Source organism: Rhinoraja longicauda, chromosome 4 (genome assembly GCF_053455715.1).
Source record: "Rhinoraja longicauda isolate Sanriku21f chromosome 4, sRhiLon1.1, whole genome shotgun sequence".
Lineage (NCBI taxonomy): Eukaryota > Metazoa > Chordata > Chondrichthyes > Rajiformes > Arhynchobatidae > Rhinoraja > Rhinoraja longicauda.
In genome coordinates, this window is record NC_135956.1 from 24,125,130 (window position 1) to 24,143,574 (window position 18,445).

An 18,445-nucleotide genomic window follows, 5' to 3' on the forward strand; every position below is an offset into this window, starting at 1 on the left:
AACATCTGCAGTTCATTGTTTCTACATTGTATTTCAAACTGGGGACTGTAACCAGTAATGTGCCACAGGGATTGGCACCGGGTTCTTTGTTTGTCATGTATATTAATGATTTGGATGAGAATACAAGTGGCATGATTTGTAAATTTGCAGATCTCACAAATTGGTATGGGAAAACCCAGACAAATCTTATTTACAACAGGATATAGATTAACTGGAAAAGTGGGCAAGGTAATGGAAGATGGAATTTAATTTGTACTAGGCAAAGTAATGCACTTTGGGAAGATACACCAATGCTAGCTTACATGGTGAATGGCAGGGCCCTGGGGAGCGTTGTTGAACAGAGAGATCTTGAGGTACAAGTTCACAGTTCTTTGAAAATGGGAATACTGGTAGGCTCCTTGAATAAGCAGGGCAAGGAGATATATGGAATTAAGTAGAATTAGTAATAGATGTGCATGATGGGCGGCAGAAGTGCTGTGGGCTGAAGGGTCTGTTTCTGTGCTGTACAACTCCATGACTCTAAATATGGGTACATCGAAACACTTGCTCATTTCCTCATTTGAAACTTCAATTAAATCTGATACACAGAAATGGGAAAACAGCTACCCAAAAGAAGAAATTGTAAACCTGAGAGGAAGCAGAAATGATAATGGTTGGTTTAAACTGTTAAATGCGATTGTACAGACGTGCATGATAAGCATTTCTAATGCTGCATCTTTATAAATAAACAAGAAATGGACATTGTGCAGCAATTGACAATAAGACTTATCCGTGATATTTTATTACTAGAACAATTGTTAACATGAAAGGACTTTTATAAAAAGACAATAACACGGTTTAAATCCAAATGTACTTCATATTTGTACTAATCTTATGATTTTACTCTAACATTTGCATACTAGTTGCCATATCAAAAAGCCAACTCAGTGTTTTTTTTGCATTATTTAAACAAGGAACACGTGATAAAGAGCCTGGATGAATTTAGAAGCAATCAGTAAAAATAGTGTATTTTAAATCAACAGAATTCCATTCATAACACTTACACTTTCTGATGGATATTTTATAGATAATTTTTCACTAAAGAATCATGTCAGCTAACAGTCAAAGTCTGAAAACACTGCAGAGCATTTGTGCCTCTATGAACAGGAGAGGACATTGTATTTGCTCTAAACAACCAGGTTAAAGAATCATTAATTTAGTTTAGAGAGACAACGCCGAAACAGGCCCTTCGGCCCACTGGGTCCGCGCCAACCAGTGAGCCCTGCATATTAACACTATCCTACACCCACCAGGGACAATTTTCACGTTTACCATGCCAATTAACTTACAAACCTGTGCATCTTCTGAGTGCAGAATATAGTTTTCAACATTATAGCATTACAATTCTAGAGTGGAAAAAGTCTAACTTGTACAATGAGGTAAATTGGAGGCATGGGAGAACTCCCTAGTTCATGGGAGAGCCATTCAAAAGCTTGATAAGAGGGGAATAAGCTGTTCTTGAACCAGGTGGTGCGTTCTTTCAAGCTTTTGTATTCTGTCTGATGGGAGCAGGGAGAAGAGTGAATGACTGGGGTGGAAAAGGTTTTTCATTATGTTGACTGCCCTCCTGAGATAGTGTGAGATGTAGATGGAGTCATTGTTAGGGAGTCTGGTCTGTGTGATGGATTGCAATATATCTACAACTGTCTGCAATTTCTTGCGGTTATGGCAGAGCTGTTGCTAAATCAAGCTATGATGCAACCTGATAGTCTGTAGAAGTGGTAAGAGTAGTTGTAGATATGTCAAATATCCTTCGTCTCCTGAGGACAAAGAGGCTTTGCTATGGGCTTTTTAGGCCTTGGCTTCAATGTAGTTGTCCAGGACAGAATCTTTGTAATGTTTACACAGAATTTGAAGTTCCCATCCATTTGGTACCATTGATGCAGATTGCAGTATGTACTCCATGCTTCCTGAAATCAATAACCAGCTCCTTCATCTTGCTGATGTTACTAAGCATTACTTATCTGATTTTTGCAAATGTGATCACTATGGAGAAGTAGAATATTTTTGGCAGTAGCTTCCTGATTTCTACAAGTAGGAAGTTAGCTAACGTTGCTGTCCAGTTTTCAGAGAAATAAGAGTGAGATGCACTAACTTTATTTTTTTTACTCCTGCTTCAAAATCCTGTAGAGTCATAATGTCAAGTAGGACTTTTCTCTCATTTCCAAGATGTTTAATACAGAGGACTGTAATTGTTTGCGATGTAGTCTTCCAACTGCAATTTCAGTGTACTAAATAATGGCCTTTGAGATGGCGTTTCATTCCAACAATCTTCCATGATGTTGTAGATTGGTTGAGGACAGTCTTTTGGACATGGCATCCGATAGCCTTTGGCCAACTCTAATAGTACCATGTTATTTGGTATTCCTGCAATTTCAGAAAATGTTAATGCAAGTTGAATTAAAAATATGCCATTCAAAATCAGGATATTGTAGATTAATATGCTTACCGGCATATGGTATTTTCCCGAATGTAATGATCTCGTACAAAACTACACCAAAGGACCACACATCAGATTTCATGGAAACCTGATTTTTAATCACAACCTCTGGAGCAGTCCACTTAATTGGAAGTTTACCGTCCGACATTTCAGTGGCAGAGGCACCCTGTCATGGGAAGCATGCAACCATGAAAAGTTTGGTTAATTACAATATCAAAGCAACAATTCTACAGCTCAAAGTGTAGAAGCGAGGAACTGCAGGTGCTGGTTTGCACAAGAAGAGACAAAGTGCTGCAGTAACTCATGGGTAACCTTTCGGGTCAGTACCCTTCTTCAGACTTGGATCATAGGCATAATTAAAAATGACTATTGATGTGACTTTTCCTATTTTATTACTGTTTTAACCACTTTACCTGAAATGATTAGAAAGGGGCCACAGTTTAAGAATAAGGGGTAGGCCATTTAGAACAGAGATGAGGAAGAACTTTTTCAGTCAGAGTGGTGAAGGTGTGGAATTCTCTGCCTCAGAAGGTAGTGGAGGCCAGTTCGTTGGATGCTTTCAAGAGAGCTGGATAGAGCTCTTAAGGATAGCGGAGTGAGGGGGTATGGGGAGAAGGCAGGAACGGGGTACTGATTGAGAGTGATCAGCCATGATCGCATTGAATGGCGGTGCTGGCTCAAAGGGCTGAATGGCCTACTCCTGCACCTATTGCCTATTGTCTATTGTCATTTCCAAATTGGAGGTATGTATTTGTACTTGATTCTTAAGAACATTCCCTTACTATAAGACATGCAAAATATTGCAAGTCAACCTGAAATAGTATAGAAGCACTGGAATAAGACTGGGCAGCATCTGTATACAGAGAGACAAAGCTAATATGAGCAGTTCCAGCCATTTCTGCTTTATTGTTGGGGGAGAGAGCACCATGGTGACCGATCGCGTTCTGGCGGTGGGGGCATACTGAAGAAAGCGCTGTCACCAGGGCTACAACGTGAGCCACACCAACCACTCTGAACTGGTAAAGAATGGTTCACTGGTGGAGACCAGTGGCTTTGGCGCCTAGTTTTGAAGTGAAACGATACAAAATGCTGGAGTAGCTCTGCGACAGAATTAGTCTAAAGAAGGGTCCCGATGTCACCTATCCGTGTTCTCCAGAGATCCCGAGCTGCTGAATTACTCCAGCACTTTGTGTCCTTTCGGTGGCTGAAGAAGGGCTCACTGGTGCACTTTGTGTCAGGAGTGGCATCGGAACCCAGGGCTGGGGAGATAGTGCAAGTCAGGGACAAGACAGCAAGTCATTCCACTCATTTAATAGACGATAGGTGCAGGAGTAGGCCATTCGGCCCTTCGAGCCAGCACCGCCATTCAATGTGATCATGGCAGATCATTCACAATCAGTGCCCCGTTCCTGCCTTCTCCCCATACCCCCTGGCTCTGCTATCTTTAAGAGATCTAGCTCTCTCTTGAAAGCATCCAGAGAATTGGCCTCCACAGCCTTCTGAGGCAGAGAATTGCACAGATTTACAACTCTCTGACTGAAGAAGTTTTTCCTCGGTTCCAACCCAGCTGTATGAATATTGATTTATTCACACAATGCTGGAGTAACTCAGCAGGTCAGGCAGTATCTCGGGAGAGAAGGAATGGGTGACGTTTCGGGTCGAGACCCTTCTTCAGACTGATGTCAGGGGGGCGGGACAAAGGAAGGATATAGGTGGAGACAGGAAGATAGAGGGAGATCTGGGAAGGAGGAGGGGAAGGTAGGGACAGAGGAGCTATCTAAAGTTGGAGAAGTCGACATTCATATTCACGTTCATATAATATGAATATTGATTTCTCTAACTTCAAGTAACCCTTGCATTCCCTCTCTCTGTCCTCCCACCCATGTCGTTGTACTAATTTCAAAGTCGTCTTGTTGAGTCTCATTGCCTGTAACTTGTTTTCATCTAGCCCACAGCTAACAATGGTCTGTTTCCTTTATCATTGTTATAATTTTGCAACCCTTTCATTCCTTTGTTCTATATCTCTCTATATCACTTTCTATATCTTTCATTTCCCTTTCCCCTGTCTCTCAGTCTGAAGAAGGGTCGTGACCCCAAACGTCACCTATTCTTTTCCTCCAGAGATGCTGTCCAACCCCCTGAGTTACTCCAGCTTTTTGTCTATTTTCGGTTTAAACCAGCGTCTGCAATTCCTTCCTATACATTTTATATCTGTTTTATTTATGTTTCTAGCACTCTATACAATACAATATATCTTTATTGTCATTGTACAGGGGTACAACGAGATTGGGAATGCGACTTCCATTCGATGCAATAAATTAATTAGCTAATCAGTATTAATTTAAACAACCAAATGAAACATGGAGATCGCCTGAATTATAAATAATAATAATAATGATAATAATAATAATAATGCATTACATTTATATAGTGCTTTTCTAACACTCAAAGACGCTTTACAAGGTTTACTAAAACATAAAAGAAAATAAATAGATAAATGAGTAAACGAAGAGAAAAGGAAAAAGAAGGTGAGGTAACGGTCAGTGATTGAAGGCAGTGCTGAACAGATGAGACTTCAGTGATGTTTTGAATGTGGTGAGTGAGGAGGAGTCTCTGACGGTTTGGGGTAGTGAGTTCCAGAGGGTGGGAGCAGCGATGGAGAAAGCCCTGTCCCCCCAGGATCTGAGTTTGGTCCGGATGGGGGGGGACAGGAGGTTAGCAGCAGCAGAGCGGAGGGTACGGGTGCGAGTGTGTCTGTGGAGGAGGTCAGTCAGGTAGGATGGGGCCAGGTTATGGAGGGCTTTGTATGTCATGAGGAGGATTTTGTACTGGATTCTCTGGGGGATGGGGAGCCAGTGGAGCTTGTAAAGGACGGGGGTGATATGGTCACGGATCGGGGAGTGGGTGAGAAGACGGGCAGCGGAGTTCTGGATGTGTTGGAGTTTGTTGATGATTTTTGAGGGTGAACCATAGAGGAGGCTGTTGCAGTAGTCCAGACGAGAGGTGATGAAGGCGTGGATGAGGGTTTCAGCAGCTGTGGAGGAGAGGGATGGACGGAGACGGGCAATGTTTTTGAGGTGGAAGAAGGCTGTCTTGGTGATGTGTTTGATGTGTTTGTCGAAGGAGAGGGTTTGATCAAGGATGATTCCAAGATTCTGGATGTGAGGGGAGATGGATAGGTGAATAGAGGTGGATGATGCTTTAGCGACATGTGAGAGGTGTCATTAGTGGGCCAGGGGTGTATTGTTGTTTCATTATCACTTAACCTCTGTTGGTGCAGAAATCCATAAAGGCTGTGGAACCGAGGGTGTTGGAAAATTGGTCTTTAACTGTATTTAGCACGCCCACGGATGCATAGACAAAATGGAGCATTGTGACTTAATCTGCTCAAGTTTAGTTTTGAATATAAGTTGTGTCTTAATTAATTTTGACAATTGCAATGTGCTTAAAACATTTTCCACAATTTATTTTAACATAAGTATATTCATTGCCTACCTTTAACAATTTGCTTAACCCAAAATCTGAAATTTTACAAACGATGTTGTCGCCCACGAGAATGTTTCTTGCTGCTAAATCCAGATGGACATAGCAGTTGGATTCAAGGTATGACATTCCAGCCGCAATCTGAGCTGCCATGTCTATTAATTGTACGATTGTAAAGCAGCCATTAGATTCTGGAAAGGGATGTACATAATTGTCAATCTGACCGTACATAGTATTTGAATAGAGCATAGAACATTGAACAGTGCATTACAGGATTGGGCCTTTCTGCCCACAGTTCTTTTTACCCAATATGATGCCTAGTTAAAATGATCTCATCTGCCTGTGCATCATCCATATCCTTCTATTCCCTGCACTTCCATGTGCCTATCTTAAACGCCACAATCAGTCTGCCTCCACCACTAACCCTGGCAATGTGTTCCAGGCCTCCATCACTCTGTGTAAAACTTGTCCTGCACATCTCCATTAAACGTTCACCTTCTCACCTTGTAGCTCTGCACTCTAGTGTTGGACATTCCCACCCTGGGAAAAAGATTCTGACTGTCTACCTTATCTAAGCCTCTTATTTTCAATGCTCTATCAAGTCTCCCCTCAACCTCCACCATTCTAGGGCAAACAATCCTGCCCGTCCACTCTTCCTGTAGTTGAAACCCTTTAATCCAGGCAGAATTCTAGTAAAACCCTCTAATTCGGGTAACATTCTGGTAAAAGAAATTGTTCAGAATACGATGGTTGCAAGTCAGAACGATGTAAAATTTTATTTTGACTTTAAATGGACCAGGTACTTACCCCTTAAATAATTCAAGAGATCTCCATGTTTCATCAGTTCAATAACAATGAACAAAGGTTGTGTTCTTGTGCATACGGCATACAGTGTGATCAGATTCCGGTGCTGGAAGCACTTCATAATTTGGGCTTCTTTCAGAAAATTGCTGGAATCTGCGTCAGCTGTTAATACATAATCGTGGTTTGACTCGGCAAGAAGATTTCCAAATATGGATGAGTGTGCAGCTCAAGGTGATCACCCACCTACATGATGGAACACTAAAGCAATCAACAATTAAGAGAAAATGTGCTCGTAACCATGATGGGTAATCCCATGGTGGGTAGCTAAGTACACCTGATTCCTATTGAGACGATGCAATTCTCCCACATAGAAAGAGGATATTCGCTTCACTGTATTTAAGTACTATGCAATTAGGAGTTTAGTTTAGAGACACAAAATGGAAATGAACACTTCAGCCCATGGAGTCCAGGCCAACCACTGACAATTCATTCACATTAATTCTATCTTATTCCACTTTTGCATGACAGAGATCATAAAAGTGTGTCTGTTTTGGAGTCTGGTGTCAGACTAGTGAATGACACGGCCTGCATTATGGTCGACTGAATATAATTAAGTTCTCACATTGCAGTTTTTCTATTAATTCCACAGTTTAAGGATGGAAGAGAAAGATCAAATGAACCATTTCCCCTACCCGACCTTTCCCAAATTTTTGTATCCCAACAATTTTAAAGTTACATTTCTTAAGGGGAGTCAGTAATTTTCTCTCGGCATCAAATTGAGGTACAGGGGCATGGGAAAGTTAGCAGGTACAGCTTTTCTTTGTACCCCTGTCATTGGGACGATAGTGGGATTTAAGATAAGCACATGGATATGCAGGGAATGGAGAGATATAGATTATGTGCAAGCAGGTAAGAGTTGGTCTTGGCATAATGTTCGGCACAGACATTGTGGGCTGAAGGGCCTGTTCCTGTGCTGCACTGTTTTATGTTCTAATTATCCTCTATTTCTTCCCAACATACTTTCCCTTTTCCTCTTGATTCTATAATGGCATTACTGGGAATTAAACAGACTCCTTTCTTGTTGTAATAAAAAGGAACTGCAGATGCTGTTTTATACCAGAGATAAACACAAAACCCTGGAGTAACTCGGGTTAATCTGTATCTCTGGAGAAAAGGGATGGGTGACAATTTGGATCGGTTTATACCGAAGATAGAAACAAGCAAGGGTCCCAACCCAAATATTCACCTATCCATTTTCTCCAGAGATGCTGCCTGACCCACTGAGTTGCTCCAGAATTTTGTGTCTCTCTTTTCATGTAGGTTGCTTTGTGATTTCGTTTTTTTCAATTCCACCTCTGTACCGCTTTGCTGAAGCCATCCAGATTTACACTTGCCATTATGATTAATTAAGCTATGGATATAATCTTAAAATATTGTGCTTTGGTATATGTGGCCAATCTGGCAAGATATGTAAGTTCTTCACCATATTTAATTACAATCCAAGATTTAAATTATAAATATAAATCAATTATTGAAAATCATGATTACCTGCTTTTAACATTTTAATGGCAACAGGTACACTATTGTTCCAGATGGCTTTCCATACCTCTCCATAATTACCAGTTCCTATGCGCTTGACTAAAGTGAACTCTTCTTTTGGTCTTTCCCATTTGCCAACAGTGTTATATGATAAATGGCGAAGAACTGGCTTTTTCTGTTTATAAACAAAACAATGATTTAGGAAGAATAGGAAATTTTAGGAAACTATCACCAAGAGTAGGATATAAAGCTAGATTTACAATGGACTGTATTGTGTCCACAACACAGGATTGGTTGAGCAGAACTAATAGTTGTCAGCTGAATGTCACTGACCACAAAGCAAATTCATAAATTTTGGGAGCAGAATTAGATAACTCGGCCAATCAAGTCAACTCTGCCATCCAATCATGGCTGATCTATCTTGAACTCTCAACCCCATTCTCCTGCCTTCTTCCCCATACCCCTGACACTTGTACTAATCAAGAATCTGTCAATCTCTGTCTTAAATATATCCATTGACTGCCTCCACAGCATTCTGTTGCAATGAATTCCATGGATTCACCACTCTCGGTCCAAAGCGTTTCCTCCTCATCTCCTTTAAAAAGCTATGTCTTTTTATTCTGAGGCTATGGCCTCTGGTCCTAGACTCTCTCACTAGTGGAAACATCCTTTGCACATCCACACTATCTAGGCCTTTCACTATTTGGTAAGTTTCAATGAGGTCCCGCTTCATCCTTCTAAACTCCAGCAAGTACAGGCCCAGTGTCGTCAAACACTCAAATTCCATCAACATCCCATAAATTGATGTCAATTTTTGCCCAATTAATCTTGGGCTTTGAGATGATCATTGACATAACATCAGTTGAATCATGTATGGTCCATTAATAATATTTAGAAAACTAAACTTCTTTTAGTAAAATATGTCTGGAAGGGTCTCTTTTCACAAGGGGTGAGGAGATCATGGTTGTAACACAGGGAAGAATAGATTCAAACCCCCACCACTGCGGATGTAGATTTCTTGGCGGTGTCAAAAAATGAACCTATTGTCCCACTGCGTGCTTCAAACAAGGGGTCAATACATTGGTTTTATGTAGGCCAAATGGATTAGATCTCACTGGCATTAAATTCTGAAGATTTCTGAGGCAAAGCTTTTAATGTCCTTTTACTTTCTTACTTTTACATAGCTCAGAGTGAATGGAAAGGATTTAAAAAAAAATTCTCCATAGATTTTAAAAAATCCTACTTTTAGACTTACCTTCTCGCTTGGTCTTTTTAATTTAATTCCACAAAGTAATTCTTTGTTTTTATAATGCTCAATTAATTCTTGAATAATGATAAAACTTGGACCTCCTTTGATGTAAAATTTACTGTTTCCATTTTGTGAAATTATAAAATGCAGAACGGATTCTTCAGTTAGAACTGAAAAGAAAATGATTAATAATCAATATCACACTTGATAACGTTAGTGTTTGCTGTAAGTGTTAATTCCCTGAGCACAGGAAGTATAAGTTCTGCAAAAACTATTGTGAAATCAGTTTTCATTCTTATCTTCTGACTATGATGGGAAAGCACAGGTCTAAACATATTGTTGTCATACGTGATAGGAGCAGAATTAGGCCATTTGGCCCATCAAGTCTACTCTGCCATTCAATCACGGCTGATCTATATCTCCCTCCTAACCCCATTCTCCTGCCTTCTCTCCATAAACCCCTGACACCCGTACTTATCAAGAATCTATCTCTGCCTTAAAAATACCCATTGACTTAGCCTACACAGCCTTCTGTGGCAAAGAATTCCACAGATTCAACACCCTCTGACTAAAGAAATTCCTCATCTCCTTCCTAAAGGAATGTTGGTGAAGTTGTTACATTTTCCCCAATGAAAATTGCAAAATATTGAAAGTTGGTGGTCAGACATTCAAAATCATAAATAATTTTCCAGGTGCTACCAGCATCAATTGGCCCCTGTGAAATATAAAGCAAGACATTCTTCATACTGATTCAATTTTAACCAGTAGTTCCTTTAATCTACTCCAGTTTCACTGTACCTTAAGTGGTACACGTGACAATAAAATACCTTTGAACCTTTGAACTGAAATCCTGTTACATCCTCTGGAAGTGTGATGGAATCTCAATTGCATGTGGATTGACCAAAAATTGAATTGTTTTGAGATTTTCACAGGAAAATACACAGACAGTGTACAGTCTATAGTGTACAGCTTGAGAAATTCTTTGAAAACTTACTCAAGAGGACAATTTTGTTGAAGTATGTATGCAGACTGGTAGTAAACAATTGGAGATGCACAAACTTCTGATTTTGATCATTAAAGGTAACTTTGCACAAAATACATGAATAGCCAAGAACACACGAGATGATTATTATCTAACTATCAGAAACAATATCATATTTCCATTAATGGCGTTCAGTCAGAAATTCCATTGGGATAAAGCAATTTGGGATTTACTTTCACATTTTATGATGCCATATAAATGCAAATTATGGAATTACTGCTCTTCAGTTTCCCAACAAGCATCTAATGAATCCTATATTTAATGCAAGGTATTGGGGCAAAGCCTTGATAGTGTATTTATGTTATGCTTAAAACTTTTCACCTGATAACACATATGAATCCAGCAATGATTCACTTTTGCGGACAAGAAACAATCCAACATTTTGACTGGAAGAAAGGTGGTTTTCTGCTTCAAATCGGTTCATTTTTCCATAATACCAACTGTAATAGAAGTGAGCATAACATTAAATAAACCAATTGAAGATTTATATTTTGCATCATAATGCAAAATCCAACTTATAAATGAATTATCATTAGTTTTCTCACTGTATAATGAATAATATCTCTGCATTGATCAAATTTGTGGACTTGCACCTTGCAAAATACTGAGAGAAGATTAAACACTTTTTCATGTTATCAATAAAATATATATCAACTCATTTCAGAATATCAAAATGAGTGGAAGGCTATTAGACCAAAGAAATTATTTTCTTTTCATCTACATTGTAAAAACTAGTTAAGTATATATTTTACTCTATTTATTTGTTCTCTTAAGGAGATAAGTATAATCATTCTATTATCTAAAAAATTAATCAAAGGAAACTATGTTGCTCTTCAATCATTACAAATGCTGAATTGGTTCTAGTACGGCTTCCAAAACACAAGCTCATACATATAGATATGCATATATATGTTGTACTGATTAAATGATGGGTGTCATGTTGATGAGGATGTTAGCATATCTTAACATATACTCACTATGTAGATTCTATTAGTTTACACCGCTGATCTGATGCCAATACAACCACTGGACTCGTCAATTTTGTTCATGTCATATGGGTGAACATGGAGTCCACGAGAAAATATACATTAGGAATGCTATGTATAGGCATCATCCACTAAATGCAGGTTAGTTTATGTTCCCTTTCTATTTACCATTTCAGTGATCCGAGAAATGTTTACTGTTATCTTGACTTTTTCAAAGTTGCTGAAGTCTTCAAGGAGTGGTGGTGGACTGGTTGTAAAATGAACCAAAGACAAAGTGTTGGAGGAACATAGTGTGCCAAGCAGTATCTGGTGAGGGAAAAGACAGACAACATTTTGGACCAGAACCCTTCTTCAGATGTCCATTACCTCCACAAATACTGCCTGACCCATTGTGTTCCTCCAGCACTTTGTGTTTTGCTCAAGATTCTAGCATCTGCAGTTCTTTGACTTTGCTAGTTGCTAATACACTTCGTCTCCCGACCAGCACTTCTGCCAAAGCTAGTTGCTTGCAGACATGAGTGCATTAATGGCCATACCTTCAGTGTTGGGTGGATCAGTGGAAGGTCGACAGAGCAGGACAAGAAAAGTTCGTGGATGGGTTGACAGGGTTTAACAGCAGGTGTGAAGAGAAAGATTTTCAGTAGTTGGACAAAAGCACCCTTACTGATTAAAGAGCAATCCTTCAGCCTAAATTAGTAAGGAATAATTTGTGAAGCATCTGCTTTTACAAGGATGCTCTCACTGAAATCTGCTACCTATTGAGCCCATGGGTTGTGTTAGAGCACAAGGTGAAGGTCACCATGTCAATGACCTTTGGTTCTTGGTCTTCTAGCAGGTAATAACTGGAAATATTTGCCGACCAAGGCAGCCCAGTGGTGCAGTCGTAGAGTTGCTGCCTTATTGTGCCATAGACCCAGGTTCGATCCTGACTATGGGCGCTTGTCTGTACTGAGTTTGGATGTTCTCCCCATGACCTTGGTTTTTCCCCAAATCTTCTGTTTCCTCCCACACTCATGACGTACAGGTCTGTGGGTTAATTGGCTTGGTATAAATGTAAATTGTCCCTAGTGTGTGTAGGATAGTGTTAGAGTGCGGTGGTCAGTGTGGACTTGGTGTGCTGAACTAAACTCAAACTAAACTAGACCGCTGCTGCAAAGGAAGGTCCCCCATTGCTCCCTGCAGCTTCAGAGCTGGTAGTACTTCATTTTGTTGCCAAAGAGCAGCAGGCAGTATGTATATAGGCAAAAAATGTTGGAGTAACTCAATGGGTCAGGCTGTATCTCGAGATAAAGTATGGGTGATGTTTCAGGTCAGAACTGTTCTTCAGGGTCTGAAGAAGGGTTTCAACCCAAAATGCCACCCATCCTTTTTCTCCAAAGATGCTGCCTGACCCGTTGATTTACTCCAGCACTTTGTGCCTATCTTCAATATAAACTATCATCTGCAGTTCCTTTCTACACAAGCAGAATGTGTAATTGGTTTCAGGGATTGCAGGCTTAATCGTGCTGCATAACATCATTGAGCAAAAATATTTTTGTGTGCTGTACATAGCAATCCTGTTCAATATCAAAAACAAGAGATTCCACTTCTCCAATGTCAAGCTGGAGCATAACATTATGAAACGTAATTGCTGGTCTCGTGCCTGCAGTCATGATGCCTGTGTAATCTGCTGTGCAACATGCAACCTCCTCAAACAACTGAATGTCTATTCTAAGTGACGAGGGCTAACAATCTATGATACAGTTCTAGAATTCACTGCGTAAGCCTGTTCTAGTGACGTGGGTAGCATGCATCCAACAAGAGCCCTGCTGCCACGTGAAATGTAATAGAGAAAAACACAATTGTCAGTACTTTAAACAGTACTTCCATTGCCTGGCCTGCTTTCAGGAAGTCCAGAGTAGGTTTCACAATTTATGTGTTCACCGGCATGCTCCACAGCCACATTATCATGAGGCCACGTTCCTTTGCATCGGCTTTCTGCCAAATGCTGAGAAACGGGAAAAGGATGGTGCAGTGGTAGAGCTGCCCCCTTACAGTGCCAGAGATCTGAGTTCAATCCTGACCACGGGTGTTGTCTGTATGAAATTTGTACGTTCTTCCTGTGATCTTCTCCTCGTGACCTGCATGGGATTTCTCCGGGTGCTCCAGTTTCCTCCCACACTCCAAAGACTTACAGGTTTGTAGGATAATTGGCTTTGTAAAATTGGAAATTGTCCCTAGTGTGTACGATAGTGTTAGTGTATGGGGTTAGCTGGCACGTGGACTGTGCTGAAGGGCCTGTTTCCGTGCTAGATTTCAATCCCTGGGCTAGTTTTGATAATCCAATTGCAATTCTGATGGTTGCAAATCCTGGTCTTCAAGAGTCTCATGCCTCACCATCTCTCTGCCCATCAGAATATCTGTTCAACTATTGTGTTGAAGTAAAGGTCAAACAACTGAGCCAAAAAAGTTTGCCCTATTGTATAAAAGTGTTCTTTAATAACGACCATTCTTTTGATGGCTGTGCCCTGAGTGCCTTTGTCTTAGGCTGGTGCGACCACAGTGCTCAGCTGTGGAAGGTCCTGCCATGTGGCTGGTGGTGCTTGTCGAGGACATCTCTGAGCAGCTTAGACCTTGAAGACTCGCATGCTCAGATTGTGCCTTGGGTATATGCAGCAGCAATGTGGCCTGACTGTCGGCTGGTGACAGCAAGCGTAGCGGCCAAGTGGCAGTGGTGTGAGGATTACTGCTGAGAGGGCAGCAGTTTTGTGCTCCATGGGGCTATTACCAGTCCATGGAGTGGTTACTTAGCAAAGGTTTGCCTGCCTTCAAACCCGTTTATACCCTGTCATGTGGAGCCACAATGACAGCAGGCTGAACTTCCACAGCTGCACACAGATGTGGAGCGGTTTCAGCATACGCTGCAAAGGAGGCGTGAGACATCAGCCATTAGAAGCTGCAACTTGGAGAGTCCACAAATATCCTGGTGGTCTTGGCCACCACTTGCTTGACCTGAGGTGCTGCAAATCTTATGCAAATACTCCTTGGCAAAGAGTTCAAGCTTTCTGGCAGGTGAATGTTGCAAAACCATGGTTGTCTTTCCATTGGTGAGCTGTTACTTAGCACCTTGCAATTCACCAGATGTAGATTCTGCCTTTGTGCAAAGTTTGGAGACTAGCACAATGTCAGTATTTGGACTGGTGGTCACAAATTAAATCGAGTGATACTGGATTTTCCTCTTCACTCCCTCCAGGGTCTACTGCTGTGTCCTGGGCAATTTGGAGCTCTTGGCAATCTGAGAGAAGAGAGGGAAAAGTTTAATGTTATTGTGCGTGAAGAAAGGGAGAAGTACGAGAATGAACATCTATGCATTACACCAACCTTTCTTCTGGACTTCAATCTTTCCCCTGAACCACAACTCATTCTAATCCATGTGCCTGACCATCCCATCGATTGCCTGCCATCTCAGATCCCCCTGACCCATCTTCCTGATATCTTCTAATCTTCCTGACCCATTGATAGCCTTCCTACATGATCTGGCCTTCCTCTGAGCTCCTCAGTTATGGCTCCTTATTCTGGTAAGTTGAGCCCAGAAAATGAATGTATAATTGTTTTAAAGTATATCACAGCATTGACGACCTTGTATCGCCCCTCCCCCCCCCCCCTCCCCCCCCAACCATCCAACCTCTTCTCACCTCAAGGTTGTTTTCCAGGTCACCGCTTCCTCCATGTGCTGAAGTTTCGGATCATTATCGAATGTTTATTTTTGAAAGACATGAGCCACTATTTGATGGAGGGCAATAGAAATTCCACATGTATTATTGTGACAATATATGTCTGTCTTCCACAATTTATCTGTGTTGATTTTAAAAAAATCACGATCGCATCTGTTTAGTTTGAGTGTTTGAGTGTTTAGAACCGTCCATCACACCCCAAAGCTGAAATAATTTACTAAAATAATTAAATAGGAACAATAGTTATTTATATCTATTATCTGCCATTTTGTTTTGCATTAATATTGGATTTTTTTATTTATTGAAAGTTTTTTGTTCATCGTGTTATTCACTGAATATTGTATTGACAGATTTGTTATGCTGCTGCCAGTAAGAATTTAATTGTTCCTTTTCTATTCATATGGCAATTGAACACTCTAGACTTTCTTTACATGGGACTTTTAGTTATGCTGTGACAATTACAAAAGTTTTGAAGAGCCTGCCTTTTATCACGACTGTCCTTTTCAGATGATACGTAATGGATTTTCTTTCGGGAAACGCTTTCTGTTGCTTTTGTAAGCAGAAAGGCCATTAGATGGGGACAACATAGTGAGGCTGTATTACGATACCAAGATACATTGCCTTTGTCAGTATCAATTCACAGAATGCCTGGCAGGCACTTCACTCTCCTAAACAAGCCATTTTCAAATTATGTGCAATGCTGCAAACTGACCCGCTCTTTCCAGCCATCGCATGTGCTAGCCTACTAGTGCTTTTAAGGCTCCAAGTGCATTTCTATTCTACAGAATCGTCAGAGGGCATCCAACTCCTGTGATGGATACATGGAGTTTAAGTTCCATCCTCTATACTGTTAAGTGTGAAGGATTGTAATGGCTTTTTGGAATGTTACTTCTGAAATGTGGGACTATTCTAGTCATAAGTTTATAAGTTGCAGAAGTAGACCATTCGGCCCATCAAATCTACTTTGTCATTCATGGCAGATCTATCTTTCCTCAACCCCATTCTCCTGCCTTCTCCCCATAACCTTTGACATCCTTATTAATCAAGAATCTGTTAATCTCCACCTTAAAAATACCCAATGACTTGGCCTTTGCAGTCGTCTATTGCAATGAACTCCAAAGATTCCTCTGACTAAAGAAATTCATCCTCATCTTCTTTCTACATGTAAGTCCTTTTATTTTGTGGCCTCTAGTCATAGACTCTAGTGGAAATATCTTCTCCCCATCCACTCTATCCAGGCCTTACCCCCCCCCCCCCCCCCCACCCCATCCTTCTAAACTCCAGCAAGTACAGGCCCAATGCCGTCAACCCCTCATTGTACGTTTACCCGATCATCTCTGGGATCATTCTTGTAAACTTCCTCTGGACCTTCTCTAACACCAGCACATCCTTTCTCAGATATGGGGGTCCAAGCTGTTCACAATATCCCAAATGCGGTCTCAGCATTACATCCCTGTTTTCATGCTTTTCTTGAAATAAATGCTAACAAATGCAAGTCAAACATATATTAATTCCAGATCTAACTTCATACCATAAATGGCATTTTGCAGGCAGGTGATCAGCAGCTACTATGCAATGTCCAGTTTCATTCTGTGTGGATTGCTGCCAACCTAATGATTGAGATACAGTGGGTTGTAAATCATCTTGTGTGCAGTTAATACTCACAGTTCTTCTTCCAGGCTTTTCACCTTTGCCAGTATCTCAACAGGAACAAACCCAGAGCATGATTTTTTATGCCTGGGGGATTCAGAATCTTTCCACTCTTTCTGAACAAGCCACCAGTCCCCTTCCTTACCAAGGATCTTCAAGAACTCTCCTTTGGTTACGGTCAACTCTTCGTGGTTCTGGGCCACATAGTTAAACAGTACAACATAGGAACTGAGAAATTCATTGCTGTGTAATCCAATATTGGCCCCATTAGTGTCTGGGTCCACAGTACCAGGACCTGAGGTTGGTAATCCCTGCTGATCAATGTTCGTAGTTGGGACACACAGTTGAGTGGATTTGCTAGTGTGCCCTGCCGTTCCAGTTAACTCATTGACGTTCTGCCTTGTACCACCTGGTAGAATGACACTTTTATCATTCTCTGAAGTGGAATTTTGATTTAATGGAATCTTGAAGCAACAACATACAACTTCCATTGTAACGTCGTGTCAAACTCCGAACAAATGGCTGTCTTCAAAGAACTGGGCTCGTCGATAATAAACTGTTACATTTCTAAGCCAGTGGAAGTTTAAACGTGATGTTGCGGAAATCCCTTTGCATCTGATTGGGAAATGACATTTGTGGTTTGGAGAACATGACTCATTTTGTCATTTTGCATGGAAAAAAAAAAGATTGTTTGCATGAACAATTTTAGTTGAAAAACCAATTGAGAAAATTGTGAAGATTTAACTACAAACATAGAAGATGGACATACCCAAACAAAGATTCAACAGAGGTAGATCAAGCCTTGCTCAGGGAAATGCTGAGAAATGCTGATATATCTATCTATATCTTGAACTGCATGTGCAGGATGCAAACAGCAAAGATCAGGGCAGATCCTGTCAGACAGTCCTTGCTGGTGATTCTCTCAGGCTAAGCATAGACTGGGTAGTTAAGTGGGCACCAAGTTACCTACGACAAACATGAGATAAATAGGCAAACAGAATCTTATTAAAACATTGCTACACAATTTAGCCTCGTTTGCCTCAATTGATCTATCAAGGTTTGAAATTTGTTTAATCTACAATAAAATAGGTGGAATAGCTATTTAAATCACAGAATTTTGTGTTTCCAATAGATGTTGAAATACTGAGGTGCAATGGGTGGGATTTGTTTCAATCAAACTCCACAAAATTTGTGTGGATACAAAGTGCCACAACCATTTGCTACAATGGAACTAATGCAGATGGCATTCAAACCAAAATACTTCCAAGTAACCAAGAGCAGTAACTTCTCAGGGGGCTGGTGTTCAATAATGCTTCTTGCCTTGCCTTGTAGCTGTTGCTGGTCATTCAGTTGTCCGTGCTGTGAATTGGATCCATGTGCCAAATAATGACTTGCAATGTCTCTGATCGGCTTTGCAGATGACCATAGGTGCAGAGTGAGAGTCCGTTAGGTGTCTTTTGGTAAACTCTAAGCAGGCTGTCATGTGCCTTTTACTGAGGA

At 40.7% G+C, this 18,445-nt stretch overlaps 1 protein-coding gene across 2 annotated transcripts; it reads right to left on the reverse strand.

Annotated features, from left to right (window-relative positions):
- Window positions 1-807: 807 nt before the first annotated feature.
- On the reverse strand, window positions 808-17,442 carry LOC144593093 (tyrosine-protein kinase SRK2-like). Of its 2 annotated transcripts, XM_078398534.1 has the most exons (9): window positions 16,961-17,442; window positions 14,688-14,856; window positions 10,918-11,036; window positions 9,561-9,724; window positions 8,315-8,480; window positions 6,770-6,928; window positions 5,975-6,153; window positions 2,489-2,645; window positions 808-2,406 (listed from the first exon to the last, which is right to left on the reverse strand). In XM_078398534.1, exons 3-9 carry the CDS (start codon window positions 11,018-11,020, stop codon window positions 2,213-2,215), a joined length of 1,122 nt encoding a protein of 373 aa, XP_078254660.1. In that variant the 5' UTR covers window positions 11,021-11,036; window positions 14,688-14,856; window positions 16,961-17,442; the 3' UTR covers window positions 808-2,212. The 2 variants fall into 2 exon arrangements, with proteins under 2 accessions (XP_078254660.1, XP_078254661.1); XM_078398535.1 differs by lacking the exons at window positions 14,688-14,856; window positions 16,961-17,442 and adding an exon at window positions 11,751-12,198.
- Between the last annotated feature and the right edge of the window lie 1,003 nt (window positions 17,443-18,445).